Genomic DNA, 16697 nt, shown 5'->3' with positions numbered 1-16697 from the left:
ATCGTCATCATCACGATCACTGCAATCATTCTCATCATCATCATCATCATCATCATTACTATCCATATCACCATCATCATTATCATTACCATCACCATCTTCACCATTATCTTTTTCGCCATCACCATCATCATAACGAACATTGCAATCATCATCATTATCATCATCATCATCAAAATCATCACTAACATCTTTATGGTCATCATCATCATCATCATCATAATCTATACAATCACCATCATCATCATCATCATCATCACTATCCATATCACCATCATCATTATCATTACCATCACCATCTTCACCATTATCTTTTTCGCCATCACCATCATCATAACGAACATTGCAATCATCATCATCATCATCATCATCATCATCATCAAAATCATCACTAACATCTTTATGGTCATCATCATCATCATCATCATCATCATCATCATAATCTATACAATCACCATCATCATCATCATCATCACTATCCATATCACCATCATCATCATCATAATGATCACCTTCATCATCATCACCATCATCATCATTACTATCCATATCAACATCATCATTATCACCATCACCATTATCATTACCATCACCATCTGCACCATTATCTTTTTCGCCATCACCATCATCATCACGAACATTGCAATCATCATCATCATCATCAAAATCATCACTAACATCTTTATGGTCATCATCATCATGATCAATGCTATCATCATCATCATCATAATCTATACAATCACCATCATCATCATCATCACTATCATCTTTATAGTCATCATTATCATGATCAATGCTATCATCATCATCATCATCATCATCATAATCTTCTTCATCATCATCATCATCATGAGTGTTGCTTTCATTATCATCTTTGAAATCATCATCATCTTCTTCATGATCACCATCACCATCCTCATCATCATCATTACTATACATATCACCATCACCATCATCATAATCATCATCTTCATAATCTTCATCATCAGACACACTTACTCTTGGAGACCTCGAATGAGTGGAACTTTGTGGGCTGGATGTAGTTGACCAGAGTGGACATTTCTTCTGTAGCAAACGCCTCAGATCCGGCTGTGCCCTGTCAGAAACCCCAACAGAACACATCACTGAGTCTGACCTCAGGCAACATGTCCAAATGCTCAAAGTCCTATTTTGGACTAAATTGGTGAAATAGTACAGGTGACACATCCACAAACAAGCAAAACATTCGGTAAGAAAATTATTAATTAATTAGTTTGACAACACCTACACTTAAAATTAAAAGAAGAAATAAACTTAAAACACAAATAAAAGTCCAGCTATACACACATAAAAGTAACACATGTAATAAAAACACAAATATAAAAGAACATTTTAAACAACAGTACACAGAGAATAGCAGCATAGCATGATTATCAGTACAGATGTATGAGAAAGACAGTCTAGCTGACCTCGTCCATGGACTTCTTACAGTCATCATCATCATCGTCTTCATCCTCATCCTCCTCAGCCTCTACTTCTGCAGGAGCTGAAGAACAGATACAGGAGCAGAAAACAGGAGCTCACAGACTGACGTTAAACACACAAACACCTTCCTCATCATAATAATCACCATTAGAAATCTGAACATCAAGTGTAGATACATTGCCTTCTGAACTGATGACACATTTGAAAGTAGGGGTGGGCGATATGACCTAAAATTAGTATCACGGTATTTTTCATCTTTTGAACGGTGACGGTATAATATTATGGTATTACTTTCAATAGCAAAATAATATACATCTCAAGGAAGAACGAACAAAAGAAAGTCTCACTTCTATCACTCTTTAAAGTTTTGGTTTGGGTCATTGTAAATGCTCAGTCTCGTTATGAGCTGATCTTCATTTCTCTGTGTTGGTGGAATAAAGCAGGCGAGTCAGCCGCACCAATTTATGAGCAGACAGAGCAGGATTCTTGCGATGACCACCAGCGCAATTCCGCTCTTTGTTATGAGCCGTAGTTTCAGTGTAAACTTAGTAAAGGCGAGTTTCTTTGGCGATGATGTCTACAGTATTAGACTTTATATTTAGCGGACATTTGCGCTGAACATGCGGTGAATGCAACGCATCGAGATTCGGGCACCTTCTCCGAAAACCCTCGATTGATCTCAGCTGGCGGATCAACATTTACCTCATGTCATGATCGCTGTCATCTGCGCCATTATTATTATTATTATAACTTTAGGTGAGGTTTGCAAACCTGTGCACTTTTCACTCTTCAGCCGTTTGCATTTCCTGCAGTAACAAAAGCTCTCTGTTATCTGACAGCGGGAAGCGTTGAGTGATTGACAGCTAATATGAACCAATACAGCGGCAGCGTAGAGCGATTCAGCAAGTTTATAGAGAAAATCAAATCAGATTGCACTACAACCATTATATTCAGACACACAAATGCTCCCAAATATATTATGAGGGCGCATAGATTACATTTCGGGCGCTCATGCGACCAAAATGGTTGCAATTTCGAGCCCTGTAGTATAAGGACATGTATTCAGACCACAACTGAACGTTTGAAGAAAATTGAATGCCTTATTATTTAGAATTAGCTATTATTGATGTAAATGCAGCCGTTCAAGGCGCATAATTGATTTATTACGGTATTGACGTATTAGAAAATCCATGTCGTGGCGCAATGTCACACCGGTGATGACTATGACACCGGTGTACCGCCCACCCCTATTTGAAAGGTCCCATGAAATTATAATAAAGTGTTTAAGATGTTAGCATCAGCTAGTGTGCTCCAAAACAGTGACAGAATTCGTGTTTAGATGATATGAACATCCAAAGCCTGTAATACCTGTGTGTAATTTCCACCTAAATGGATCAATGACTTTTTTGATGTCACCTCAATACATCAAATAGTCGTGCCCAACAGAGCCTGGTTTCTCTCGAGGTTTTTTCCTTCACTTTGGTCAATTGGTGAAGTTTTGTTCCTTGTCACTGTCGCCACTGGTTTGCTTGGTTTTGGGACTTGTGGAGCTGCGCATCGATGGATTTGCTCTTCAGTGTTTGAACTTTCAGCAGTGAAAATTAAATCCACACTGAACTGAACTTTAACTCTGAAAACTGGACTGACACAGATTCAATTTACTATAACCTCTACGTTAAACTGCTTTGACACAATCTACATTGTAAAAGCACTAGTAAAAGCAAATAAAAAAAGCACTGTAAAAGCAAATAAAGCTGAATTGAATTGAAATCATGTTTCAGGTGAGATTACGTCAAAAAAGAAAGCGCATTCAGAATCTGTAAGCGCTTTAAAGGCCAATCCATGAAATGTTGACATACAAGTCAAGTAATAATATTATATAATATATTCAAATGTTAAAAATTATACACAACTTAAACTTAGTTTGATAAACTTAGTTTAATAAAGTTTGTTATTTATTTCTATTTATTTTGACTTTTTTTGCTAGACAGGAAACCTCATTTAAACTCAGATCAGTTTGGCTTCAAAACTGATCATAGTACACTTTTTTTCCCCATTGATTTAAAATATTCAGATTTTTAAATGCTGGAGAAACAAGTTTCTGTTGTAAGCTGGCTTTTAAGAAGTCTTTCTTGATCATTAAATCATCACATTAGCATGATTTCTGAAAGATCACATGACCATACCTGTCAACCCTCCTGTTTTTCCCGGGATTCTCTCGTATTGTACAGTTCTATCCTGCTATCATCCTGTAACGGTATTTTCCCGTATTTCTCCCATGTTTTCAGTCTTCCTCTGAAGGGTGGCAAAAAGGGTGGAAAGGACGAACAGGCTCACATGATCCCATCCACATTAATGGGATGGGCATTGAGCCTGTCTCATCCTTCAAGTTCCTGGGGACCCACATCTCAAAGGACCTTTCCTGGACCACCAACACCTCCAGCCTGGTCAAGAAGGCTCACCAGCGCCTATTCTTCTTGAGGCAACTTAAGAAAAACCAGCTTTCATCAGCCGTCTTGGTGAACTTCTACCGCTGCACAATAGAAAGCATCCTGACCAACTGTGTCACAGTCTGGTATGGAAGCTGCTCTGTTGCTGAGCGTAAGGCACTGCAGCGGGTGGTGAAAACTGCCCAACGCATCACAGGGACTACACTGCCAGCCATAGAGGACATCCAGAAGAAACACTGTCTGCGCCGAGCACGCAGTATTCTTAAGGACACCTCTCACCCTGCTCACAGACTGTTTTCTCTCCTGCCTTCCGGCAGGCGCTTCAGGCTTCCCCGCACAAAAACCAGCAGACTGAGAAACAGCTTTTTCCCCAGAGCTGTCTACCTTTTGAACTCTGCCCCTCACTGACTCTTTTGCCCCCCCAATACACCCCCCACACTCCTCTAACTTATACTCCTCACAATCACTGCACTATTTAACATTTGCACATTTAAAGTTTGCACATATTCATTGCACTGATTCACTTATTTGAACTGGACATACCCACTGCACATGGACATTTATAATTATGTTTATCTATCTGCACACTTCTGCTATTAATAGTATCCTGTACATATATTCATTTATTATAAATCTATTCATAGCTAATACAACCTGTATATAATGTTCATAGTACATCCATCTGTAAATATCACCATAGTTTTTCTATAACTGCACTCTATAACTTATACCTGTATCCTGCACTTGCTGCTATTGCACTGCTGGTTAGACTGAAACTGCATTTCGTTGCCTTGTACTTGTACATGTGTAATGACAATAAAGTTGAATCTAATCTAATCTAATAAACATTAAAGAGCCGATCCTCCCTATATGCAACCCATACCACCGAACCACCAGGGGCCATCCTTGCTCTTAAATGTGAGTCTGTTCTGTGCTTTTGCTTTGTTTAGGCATGAAAACACTTTGAAATAAATATAAAATCGGCAGGATTCCCTTCCTTTTCATTACAGATGCCGTCTCGCCTTCATTTGCAATCCTCAAAACAGTCAAATAGCAGTGCGTGACTCAGCTGACTCGCTCCATAGTGATAAATAGACGCTGTTTCCCAAACGCATTCAATCTGTACACGCGATTTGAAATGGAGCGATATATTTTAATATATTTTAATATATATTATATTTTACTTCCCATACCTGGAATTGCTTAGTGCCCCCAAATCACTAAGTCCGCCCCTGATAACGGCACTATACGCATTACTAGCGGCGTTACGTTTTTTCAGTAACGAGTAATCAAATGAGTTTCTGTTTCCCCTGTTAAAATGCTGTTACCATTACTGACAATAAAATATGCATGTTACTATAATTGAGAACACTGAAGCAGTTTTCATGTGAGCAGCGTCTCTCTCAGCCATAGGACCTCTCTTTCACTGGGGTGTGTGTGAGTGTGTGTAATCGGGGCTGGGCCGGGACACATATAACCAACCAGTGATGATGATTGGTATACATGAACGTGAATGTGGTGTAACTGAGAATGTGCTGATTGGCTTAGATAGAGTACATTTCTATAGTTTTCCAATCAGAGGCAGAGTAGAGAGGGTGTTCACACACAAGCACACTCACAGTCAGTCACACACACCAACGACCAGGAGTCAGAGCAACTGTTCATTAAGTTCAAAAGTAGCGATTGCAAACTGGAAATATAAGGACTACTTGTTGAGGTGAAAGACAAGAATGTTTATGTATCGTGTAACTTATGCCCAGGAATAAAGAGTCTCTCTGTGTCGGTGATGAGTAATTCTAATCTAATGAAGCTCCTCACGTCGTCACATGAGGCCACAAAATGAGTGGCTACGCAGGTGATAACGTGAGCTCTGCTACCAAAGGAGGAGACGAAGCCACGATGTCAAAGCAAAAGAAACTTGATTTTTCTCCAGCTCAAAAACTTCTTACTCAGACAGAATTAAACACAATAATGTCTAGATAAATAGCTGAGGACATACTGCCGATGTCTATCACATTGTCCCACAACAACATTAAAACGGTGTAGATTACTGTACAATGTTTATAAAGATTTTATAGTCATTTGACAAATTAAAGTAACGCAATAATTACTTTCCCTGGTAATTAGTTACTTTTATATGTATTTAACTCAATTACTATTTGTGAGAAGTAGCTAGTGACTATAACTAAGGGTGCTTTCTCACCTGTTTTGTTCCAAAACAGGGATTAAAATTGTTACAATGTTGTACTTTGGACTTGGTGTGGTTCGCTTTCACACTTGTATATATATATATATATATATATATATATATATATATATATATATATATATATATATATACATATATACATATAAATATATATATGTAGGGGGGGGGGTGATCTGTCCCCCTCACTTTTAGAGACAGACAATTTAGAAACAGGTGATTAATAATTGTATGAACATATGATCTCATACAGCCGTCCCCCCCACTTTTAAAATGTCCGCTACGCCCCTGTATGTATATATATATATATATATATATATATATATATATATATATATATATATATATATATATATATATATATATATATATGTATGTATATATATGTATATATATATATATATATATATATATATATATATATATATATATATATATATATATATATATATATATATATAAATATATATATATATATACTCACGTATGGATGTCAACAAGTGTATATTATGTAATGTATGATACGAATCTTGAAAACAATACATAAAAACATTTGTACAAACAATTCATATGTCAAATGAGGCCTTCCCTTAAGATATTCATCCATGTACGTACAGAAATAGTAAAGGTCCAGGTTTCTTCTCATCAAATATTTATTACATCGCATATTTATTACACATTTACATATTATACATGTATTTAAACATTTATTATTATATACGTTAACTCCCTTATATGTCTTAACGGTTTATAACTAAGAGCATACGCTATGATAAATGCACATTTCACACAAAAGAAAACAGCCTTTCCTAAACCATGCTAACGTATGGATCGTCACCCACCTTCATAATTTAAAATGTCATTTTTGTGGAATAACGTATATCCTTTATTAAGTTAATTGTGGAGCGATAGAATGTCGGTCCACAAGACAATAAACATCCACTGTAAATGGTAAATGTTGGCACAGTTTTTAAAGAGGTAGTGAAAACTATGGCGTATCTGACTCCATTGCTCCGGCCGAAGTATCGATACGCAACTATCGCTCTACCGGATGTGTGTTCGACCGTCCGTTAAAAAGGCCTATTGGTCAGAGTTTCACGGTTTATTTTGCAGAGTCCCGCTCAGTTGTCATACGTCCTTATTTTAATTTATGGCAATGAGCAACAAGACATTATAAGTGAAAAGCTGTGCTTTAATTTTGAATGGTGACACCCATAGACATCGTCACCAAATATAAATCTAGCCAATGGAGGTATGACTCTCCCTTGGCTAGAATTATGCATTATAGGCTTTACATTATAGAGAAAAATAACCGATAAACCAAGACTGCAGTTCGGTCAGTTTTCCTAACAGATAAACCGCTCTGGCTAATAGATAGCATGCTTTCACTTTCATATATGACATGAAACGCACATTTGCTGGTAGGAATGACATCCCGCCCCCTACTCAAATTCTCTCTTCATATAGCCGTATATTTGCCTATTACATATCCATAATACACTGTGATAAAGCCGGGCTCGGATCGTTTTGCTTTCTCACAACAATTGATCCACTCCAGAGTTCGTTTCAATCGAGCCGAGACCACCTCATTCAGGTGATCTCAGACCGATTGTTTTGGCACTGCGACGACCCCAGGATTCCAGTTTGAATGTGGCAGATCCTGATTGGGTGCCTGATTGCTCACCAATTGGTTTAAAGCATTTAAATACGAGTGTTGTGCTAGCTTCTGGAGGACGGTGTGGCTATATGAGACCATCTCTTTATTTCTGTAACTTTATGGTTTCGTTTGGCATTATTTATAAATGTAGTTAAAGTTAGTTATCTTCTTTATTTATCCCTAGACATTTGTTTGTTCCTTGATTTGTTGTTATATTAGTTTTATGTATAATAAATAAGTTGCATATATCTTTTTGTTGTCTGAGCTCGTTTATATTGCGACTGAAACAAGGGGGTCGTAACATAAAATTGGGGGCTCGTCCGGGATAATTTAACTACATACAGTATAAGGTAATGCACAATGTTCACCAATGTAAATAAGTAGACTTCAGGTAGTTAGAGTGTTCTCAGCTGGGTTTGTAATCCTTCCATCGAGACACTATTCGTTATTTTGGTTTGTTATTTTTTGCCTTTTTTATTTTTGAAGGTTATTCTGGATGGTTATTCTGGATCCGAGCACTATTGCTGGATTCACATATGCCAAACGAACCGCACTAACTGGTGTAACGTGCCAGATTCTGAAACAAAATTCTAGGTTTGAAAGCACCTTAAGGTAGGTTTCACAAACTAATTTCGAGAGGAGCACGTAATATGATTGATCGCAGCTGGTCTCTCATCTGTAATCATTAGTTAGCCAATCAGATTAATCTAAACTCACTATAAGTAGCTTGGCTAAAATTATCTTCGTTTCCTGAAGAAACCCCTCATCCACCCCATCTCCCCCTTCTCTCCTTTAACAGGGAGAGTTCTCAAGAACTACCTGATCTCGTACTCCCCTTACATGCTCATCGACCAGGCGGGAGCGCTGGGCTCAATTATCTCCGAGCTAACGTCTCTCTCCCGGGACAGCATGCCAAAACTGCTATTATAATCAAGCAATATCTAAGTGCAAACTCTTGAATGACTTTTTTAAAGGAACGTGCCCAACACTGCTTATGACAATATATTCACATTGAAACAGCTGTTAAAATATTCCTCAGAATATCTCTGCGTTTTAATCAGCGTCTGTGAGCATGAGAGGTCAAGGTGCGTTTATTTTCTGATATCTTCATGTGAATGTCTAAAAGTTCCAGGTGTTGTTGTTCAGGAATGAACACCTGCTGCGGCTCCAGCTGTTCAGCATCTGTTCTCTCCTGAATGGTGTCTGGGCTCAACCTTTAAAGCCTGCGGTTTCCATCACACAAACACACACACACACAGACCACAGCATCTTGTAAATGTCACTGGCTGGACTCTCCACATGAGCTGAACACCAGCAGAGGACGCTGTACTCACATACAGTATATAAAGCCTGTGTGTTTCTCTGAGTATTCCTTTCTTTCAGATGACTAAAGATAGAAGTCAGCACAGTCCACTAAAGCTCACATACTGTGCATCAGACGCTCGCATTCAGTGTAAACTACAGAAACCAGCAGGGGGAATTTGACATATGCCAGATTGCGATAGGAAAAAGTGTGCTTGGATCAAAGTTTTGAAACCAAACAGATCTCAGTTTTGTCGTAGGTTCGTCCAAGACATTTAAACTAGGCTTTCCATCAAGCAAACAAGGGAAAAATAAGTACAAATAAATTAATTAATATCAGAAAGTGAACTTACAACAACTAAGCTTAAGTTGTAACATTTTAATATATATTATATCTGCAATTAAGGAATAAAATTGTTTTTATTGTACATTTTAGTTACAAATTGATATGAATTCTTATGATGCTGTCAAAGCCTCTCAGGTCATAAAGTAGTGATTCTATCAAGCAGGCACAAGATGTCAACATGACATCAGATTGACGTTGTACCCCAACATCAGGGGGATGTTTCATTTTGTTTGGAAATGAAAATCGGGTTGACGTCAAAACCCAACGTCAGGCCGATGTCAATGTCCAATGTAAAATCAACCAAATATCAACATCTAATGATGTTAAAGTTTGACGTTGTGTGGACATTACCACTATAACGTCTATCAGATGCTGGATTTTGGTCACCATACCTGACGAATAAATGTCAGTATTTGATGTCAATGTGACGTTGGATTAACGTCGACATTAGATTTTGGTTACTTTCCAACACAACCTAAAGTCAACCAAATATCAATGTCATTTCACAATGTTATTGGATGACAAAATAACGTTGTCCCAAGATGATGGCTAGACATAGAATTTTGTTCCTCTGACATCACGAGCTAAATCTAACCTAACATTAATGCAACTAAACTAAATATAACTAAATATTAACCATGGTGATGACTCTACAATCACAGATCATTATGGCGATGACAAGACACTATAATAATGAATTTACAGTCACAGGTCACTATTGCAAGGACTCTGAAAATCACAAAACATTATAACAATGGCTTAACAATCACAGGTCGCTATGGTAATGACTGCACAGTAACAGGTCGCTTTAGCCATTACCCTACAGTCACAGGTCGCTTTGGTGATGACTACAGTCACAGGTTGCAATGGTAATGACTCTACAGTCACAAGTCACTATGGTGATGACTCTACAGTCACAGGTCACTATGGTGATGACTACAGTCACATGTCACTATGGTGATGACTCTACAGTCACAAGTCACTATGGTGATGACTCTACAGTCACAGGTCACTATGGTGATGACTACAGTCACATGTCACTATGGTGATGACTCTACAGTCACAGGTCACTATGGTGATAACTCTACAGTCACATGTCACTATGGTGATGACTCTACAGTCACATGTCACTATAGTGATGACTCTACGGTCACAGGTTACTATGGTGATGACCCTACAGTCACATGTCACTATGGTGATGACTCTACAGTCCCAGGTCACTATGGTGATGACTCTACAGTCACAGGTCACTATGGTGATGACTACAGTCACAAGTCACTATGGTGATGACTACAGTCACAGGTCACTATGGTGATGACTTCAGTCACAGGTCAGTATGGTGATGACTCAACAGTCACAGGTCACTATGGTGATGACTTAAGTCACAGGTCACTATGGTGATGACTACAGTCACATGTCATTATGGTGATGACTACAGTAACAGGTCACTATGGTGATGACTCTACAGTCACAGGTCACTATGGTGATAACTCTACCGTCACAAGTCACTATGGTGATGACTCTACAGTAACAGGTCACTATGGTGATGACTCTACACTCACGTGTCACTATGGTGATGACTCCACAGTCACAGGTCACTATGGTGATGACTCCACAGTCACAGGTCACTATGGTGATGACTCTACAGTAACAGGTAGCTATGGTGATGACTCTACAGTCACAGGTCACTATGGTGATGACTCTACAGTCACATGTCACTATAGTGATGACTACAGTCACAAGTCACTATGGTGATGACTACAGTAACAGATCGCTATGGTGTTGACTACAGTAACAAGTCATTATGGTGATGACTACAGTCACAGGTCACTATGGTGATGACTACAGTAACAGATCGCTATGGTGATGACTACAGTAACAGGTCATTATGGTGATGACTAAAGTCACAGGTCACTATGGTGATGACTACAGTAACAGATCGCTATGGTGATGACTACAGTAACAAGTCATTATGGTGATGACTCTACATTTAGAGGTGACACACGGTTTTTATTGCTGGGCTCAAAAAATTAGTTTTAAAGTTTTTGTAAAGTCTACATCAACGTTTGTTCCACAGAAATTCAACAGTACAGGACTCTGACACTTCTGAGTACCTGCAGGGCCAGCGCTGGGAGAAGATGGCTCAAAAACGCTAGACGAGTCGCTGTTGGTGTTGGACGCCTGCTCAGACAGCTTCTTCTTGGTGCTGCCATCGGCCGCTTTGGGGTGAGATTTCTTGTTCTTTATGAGGATTTTGCCCATGAGCTCTTGAGGGCTGGGTAGAGGAGCTCCAGACTCCAGCTGAAACACACACACACACACACACACACACACACACACACACACACACACACACACACACACACACACACTAAAACATCAAGGCATAAAACCATTTTATTCCTCAGGCCATCTACAACTTTAATAATTAGCATATCAGTTGCTACCTGATTTTGTATGGTCATAAACATGCAAGACCCTTACTGTTTATGTCTTTTTTAACAAATAAAGCCACTTAATTTTACATACTTTTACATAAATATTTTTATTTCTTATTTGTACATTTGAAAAAAGTCAACAATGCACATATTGCACATAAACCATAATCATAAAATTATTTGCCCTCTTGTATGTTTTTTCCCCCTTTTTAAAATATTTTCGAAATGATGTTTCAAGAGTTCACACTTTTTAAAAATTATTAATTTTATTACATTTTTTATTTAATTATCTTGATTATAAAGCTTGTTTGGCATGCTGTCCCAGGAGAGAGCCCTGAGCTCATAAGATCCTCAAGCCAGGGGCTCCCTCCCATTTGCAAGGCGAGAGGGGAGTTTGAGCTCAGGTAGATCTGGAGAACTCCCCTGCTGTAGTAGCTAATGAACAGATAGTGATTGCTCTTAAGAGATAACTACTTACTAGGAGCATGTCTAGGGGTGGAAGGGGGGATTCTTCAAAACAAATATGGCTGTTATTTGGAACTGAGGGTATTTATAGTGGCTTAGGAATCATCTGATTGGTGAATCGTGCGTTAGCTAATGCGGGACCAGCGGCAAGCAATCATAAGCACGTGATCCTCTCGAAATTAGCTTATAAATAAACTTCACTTAACAAGAGCAATATTACACAAATAAGACAAATATGGTTTTATTTGTTTAATAATGTCAAGAATTACATTTTCAAAAACGACCACTACACAATCCCTAACTGGCCTAATTAACCTAATTAACTTGGTCAAATACTAGTATCTTGTAAATCTTGTAAAAAATATGAAAAAAAAATACATATCTATTATGTTTATGGTTTGAAAAACATCTTCTTTCTGTAAAAACAGAAAATGGAAAAATATACAGAAGGGCTAATAATTCAAGAAGGCTAATAATTATATTATTATGATCATGCCTTTAATGATTTCATTCGGACAGTAAGGTCTGACTTTGCTTAGACAAAAGTCTCATCACTGAACCTTCAATAATGTCCAGTATAGAATATGTGGTCATGCTGCAGTGGAAACAGAGTGAATATTGTGTCTGACTCCATCATGAGCTTGGAGGACTGCATCCATACATCTCTGCAATGACTCAAATCACTTATTAATAAAGTCATCTGGAATGGCAAAGGAAGTGTTCTTGCAGGACTCCCAGATTTCATCAAGACTCTTTGGATTCATCTTCAAAGCCTCCTCCTTCATCTTACCCCAGACATGCTCAATAGTGTTTATGTCTGGTCACTGGGCTGGCCAATCCTGGAGCACCTTGACCTTCTTTGCTTTCAGGAGCTTTGATGTGGAGGCTGAAGTATGAGAAGGGGCGCTATCCTGCTGAAGAATTTGCCCTCTCCTGTGGTTTGTAAAGTAATGGGCAGCACAAATGTCTTGACACCTCAGGCTGTTGATGTTGATCATCCACTCTGCAGATCTCTCGCATGCCCCCATACTGAATGTAACCCCAAAACCATGATTTTTCCTTCACCAAACTTGACTGATTTCTATGAGAACCTTGGCTCAATGTGGGTTCCAGTAGGTCTTCTGCAGTATTTGTGATGATTGGGATGCAGTTCAACAGAAGATTCATCAGAAAAATCCACCTTCTGACACTTTTCCAAATGATCAACTAGAAGTCAAGTTATTATTTGTTGCTCTAACAACTGGGATCAACAACAAGACTTTTGTCAGGTAGAGTATATATATATATTTATCATTCTGTGTTCTTGTGTTATTATGTATGTATGTATGTACTTACATTAAAAAAAACACAAAACCTCAGTGAATAAAGCACACACACACACACACACACACACACACACACACACACACACACACACACACACACTTACAGTCTGAGGTCAGAAACACTGGCTCGCCTCGACTAAATTAGGAGAATAGAAAACACTTACCGGATATTTCTCCAGCGTCTCGGTCAGTAAAGCGTCCCCGAAGATGGACCGGCAGTACTCTGCCATTTTGGCTTGCTGTTTGGGGCTGTGATTCAAACAAACACAATATTAAAACAGCCATCATGATTGCTATCATTGTAAAGCATCTCATTCCCACCTGAGACTCGAATGACATTCCCATCATCTGTAATTTCATGCGGGAAAATAAGACGAGTGCCACATCTCACGGCAGGACAATGATGACTGAACACAGATCTCGTGTGTCATAATTATGCAAATTTTCCTTTGTTTTATAACAGCGAGTTACTAATATTACATAACAAAAACATATGTTAGAAATGTTTATTTTTGCACATTTGTATTTGTGTACATACTTATATTACTAATATTGTAGTAAAACAAAACAGCACAAGCGGTATTGACAATTTAGATTTTTTTAATTAAAATAATTTAAATTACACAGTTGAAGGCAGAATTATTAGCCCCCCATTAAATAGCTTTTTTCTTTTTTAAATATTTACCAAATGATGTTTAACAGAGCAAGGAAATTTTCACAGAATGTCTGATAATATTTTTTCTTCTGGAAAAAGTCTTATTTGTATTTTTTCAGCTAGAATAAAAGTAGTTACATTTTTTTTTAAACTCATTTTAAGGTCAATATTATTAGCCCCTTTAAGCTATTTTTTTTTTCAATAGTCTACAGAACAAACCATCATTATACATTATCTTGCCTAATTACTAGGGTTGGGTCTCATTTCGATTCCGGTGCTAAATCGATACTTTTAAAACAGTACTGGTGCCAAATCTGTGCCTGAACAGATACTTTTTAGCCACAAGATTATGTGTGTTATTTTCCATCGAAATGAACGTTTTTCTCAGCCTCCTTTGTTTATGTTGAGATATTTTACTATAAAGACCAGGAAAAGGACTTATTCTTTGCCATAAAAGTGATATTACTGAACATACACAAAGGAGACATAAAACTACTCATTATAGAGGGCATTTTCAGATGGCATTTAGAGGTTTTTGCATCTAAACTCTTAATATATAGTTGAAGTCAGAATTATTAGCCCCCCTGTTTATTTTTTCCCCAATTGCTGTTTAACTGAGAGATTTTGTCAACACATTTCTAAACATAATAGTTTTAATAACTCATCTCTAATAACTGATTTCTTTTATCTTTGTCATGATGACTGTAAATAATATTTGACTAGATATTCTTCAAGATACTTCTATACAGCTTAAAGTGACATTGAAACGCTTAACTAGGTTAATTAGGTTAACTAGGCAGGTTAGGGTAATTAGGCAAGTTATTGTATAATGATGGTTTGTTCTGTAGACTATCGAAAAAATATATAGCTGAAAGGGGTTAATAATATTGACCTTAAAATGCTTTTAAAAAAATTTAAAACTGCTTTTATTCTAGCTGAAATAAAACAAATAAAACTTTCTCCAGAAGAAAAAATATTATCAGACATACTGTGAAAATTTCCTTTGTTAAACATCATTTGGGAAATATTTTAAAAAGAAAAAAAAATTCAAAGGGGGGCTAATAACTCTGACTTCAACTGTATAAGACTTGTTATTTATTTGTTATAATGTTTACTGGAGAAAATATTTATATTTACTGTATGTTTCATACATGATAATACAACATTATGTTTGTTTTTAATAATATTCAGTAAAAAGAATGGAATAAATGAAAGCTGTTGGGATATCAGTTGTTGTAAAGTTTGTATAAGGTGTCATTTATAAGTTTTGCGTTAAAGCTTATAAAACTGCAACACCAATTAAATAATTTCAAACAACAACATTATTAATTATAAGTAAAATTCTATATTTGAAATTTCTAAGTTAGATCCACTGTTGGACGTATCATAAAGTACCTTTTCCAAAATTATTTTTTACAGCACTTTAAGTTAAGCCATTCTAAGACAAGAAAAACAGTCAAATATTTTTTAAATAGATTTATCATAATGCGTGCAGAAGAGCAGTGTTTCCCAACCCTGTTCCTGAAGGCACATCAACAGTACACATTTTCAACCTCTGCCTTATCAAACACACCCGAATCAACTCATCAGAACATTAGAAGAGACTCGAAAACCTGAAATAAATAGGTCAGATAAGGGAGACATCCAAAATATGTACTGTTGGTGTGCCTCCAGGAACAGGGTTGGGAAACACGGCAGTAGAGGGTTAAGGGGGCTAATAATATTGACCTTAAAAGGGTTTTCAAAAATTAAAAGCTGCTTTTATTCTAGCCAAAATAAAACAAATAAGACTTTCTCCAGAAGAAAAAATATTATCGGAAACACTCTGAAATTTTTTTTTGCTGTGTTAAGAGGAAAAAAATTCACAGAGTGGCAAAATCTTTTGACTTTAACTGTATATAATCAATCTTTGGTATGTTAAATTGTACCTTTATGTGTGTCATTGCATTTATCTGACTGCAAACGCACTCACACACACACTTACGAGTCCACATGATTCTCGAAGGACAGAATGACGGGAAACGGAGACGTTTTAAATGCACAATCTGCTATGGCTTCAATCACTTCCTGCAAAACAACAGTGATTATTTCAATTAGTCTCAAAAATGCACTTGAATTCTTGTATTTTATTTTACTAGTTTAACCATATAAATTAGCTATATCAGCCTACTGAACAGAGAATCATGCATTAAGAATAACCAATAACCTTGCAGCATTTATTAATCCTATTTCAACATTTACTGAAGCATTATTAAAATCCAATGTTGTGCTTAGTTAATGCACAATAACTAACAATGAACAACTATATTTTCATTAACAATCATGGCAAAAAAATACTTTAAAATACTGTAATAAATGTACAGTATTAATATTTTTTTGTCCATGTTAG

General features: G+C 37.1%; 1 protein-coding gene across 1 annotated transcript in view; it reads right to left on the bottom strand.

Moving 5' to 3' along the window:
- LOC130244867 (1-phosphatidylinositol 4,5-bisphosphate phosphodiesterase beta-1) overlaps positions 1 to 16697 on the bottom strand; it is a 195096-nt gene that overhangs the window by 38020 nt on the left and 140379 nt on the right. The window contains exons 12-16 of the mRNA XM_056477422.1: positions 16293 to 16375; positions 13818 to 13902; positions 11540 to 11726; positions 1449 to 1525; positions 1000 to 1096 (exon numbers count right to left, since the gene is read on the bottom strand). Coding sequence (XP_056333397.1) covers positions 1000 to 1096; positions 1449 to 1525; positions 11540 to 11726; positions 13818 to 13902; positions 16293 to 16375 — 529 coding nt within the window. The remainder of the gene's footprint in view (positions 1 to 999; positions 1097 to 1448; positions 1526 to 11539; positions 11727 to 13817; positions 13903 to 16292; positions 16376 to 16697) is intronic.

This window comes from Danio aesculapii, chromosome 17 (genome assembly GCF_903798145.1).
Source record: "Danio aesculapii chromosome 17, fDanAes4.1, whole genome shotgun sequence".
In the NCBI taxonomy this organism is placed as follows: Eukaryota; Metazoa; Chordata; class Actinopteri; order Cypriniformes; family Danionidae; genus Danio; species Danio aesculapii.
The sequence above is the reverse complement of the archived record's forward strand: the minus strand, read 5'-3'. Positions and strand labels throughout refer to the sequence as shown.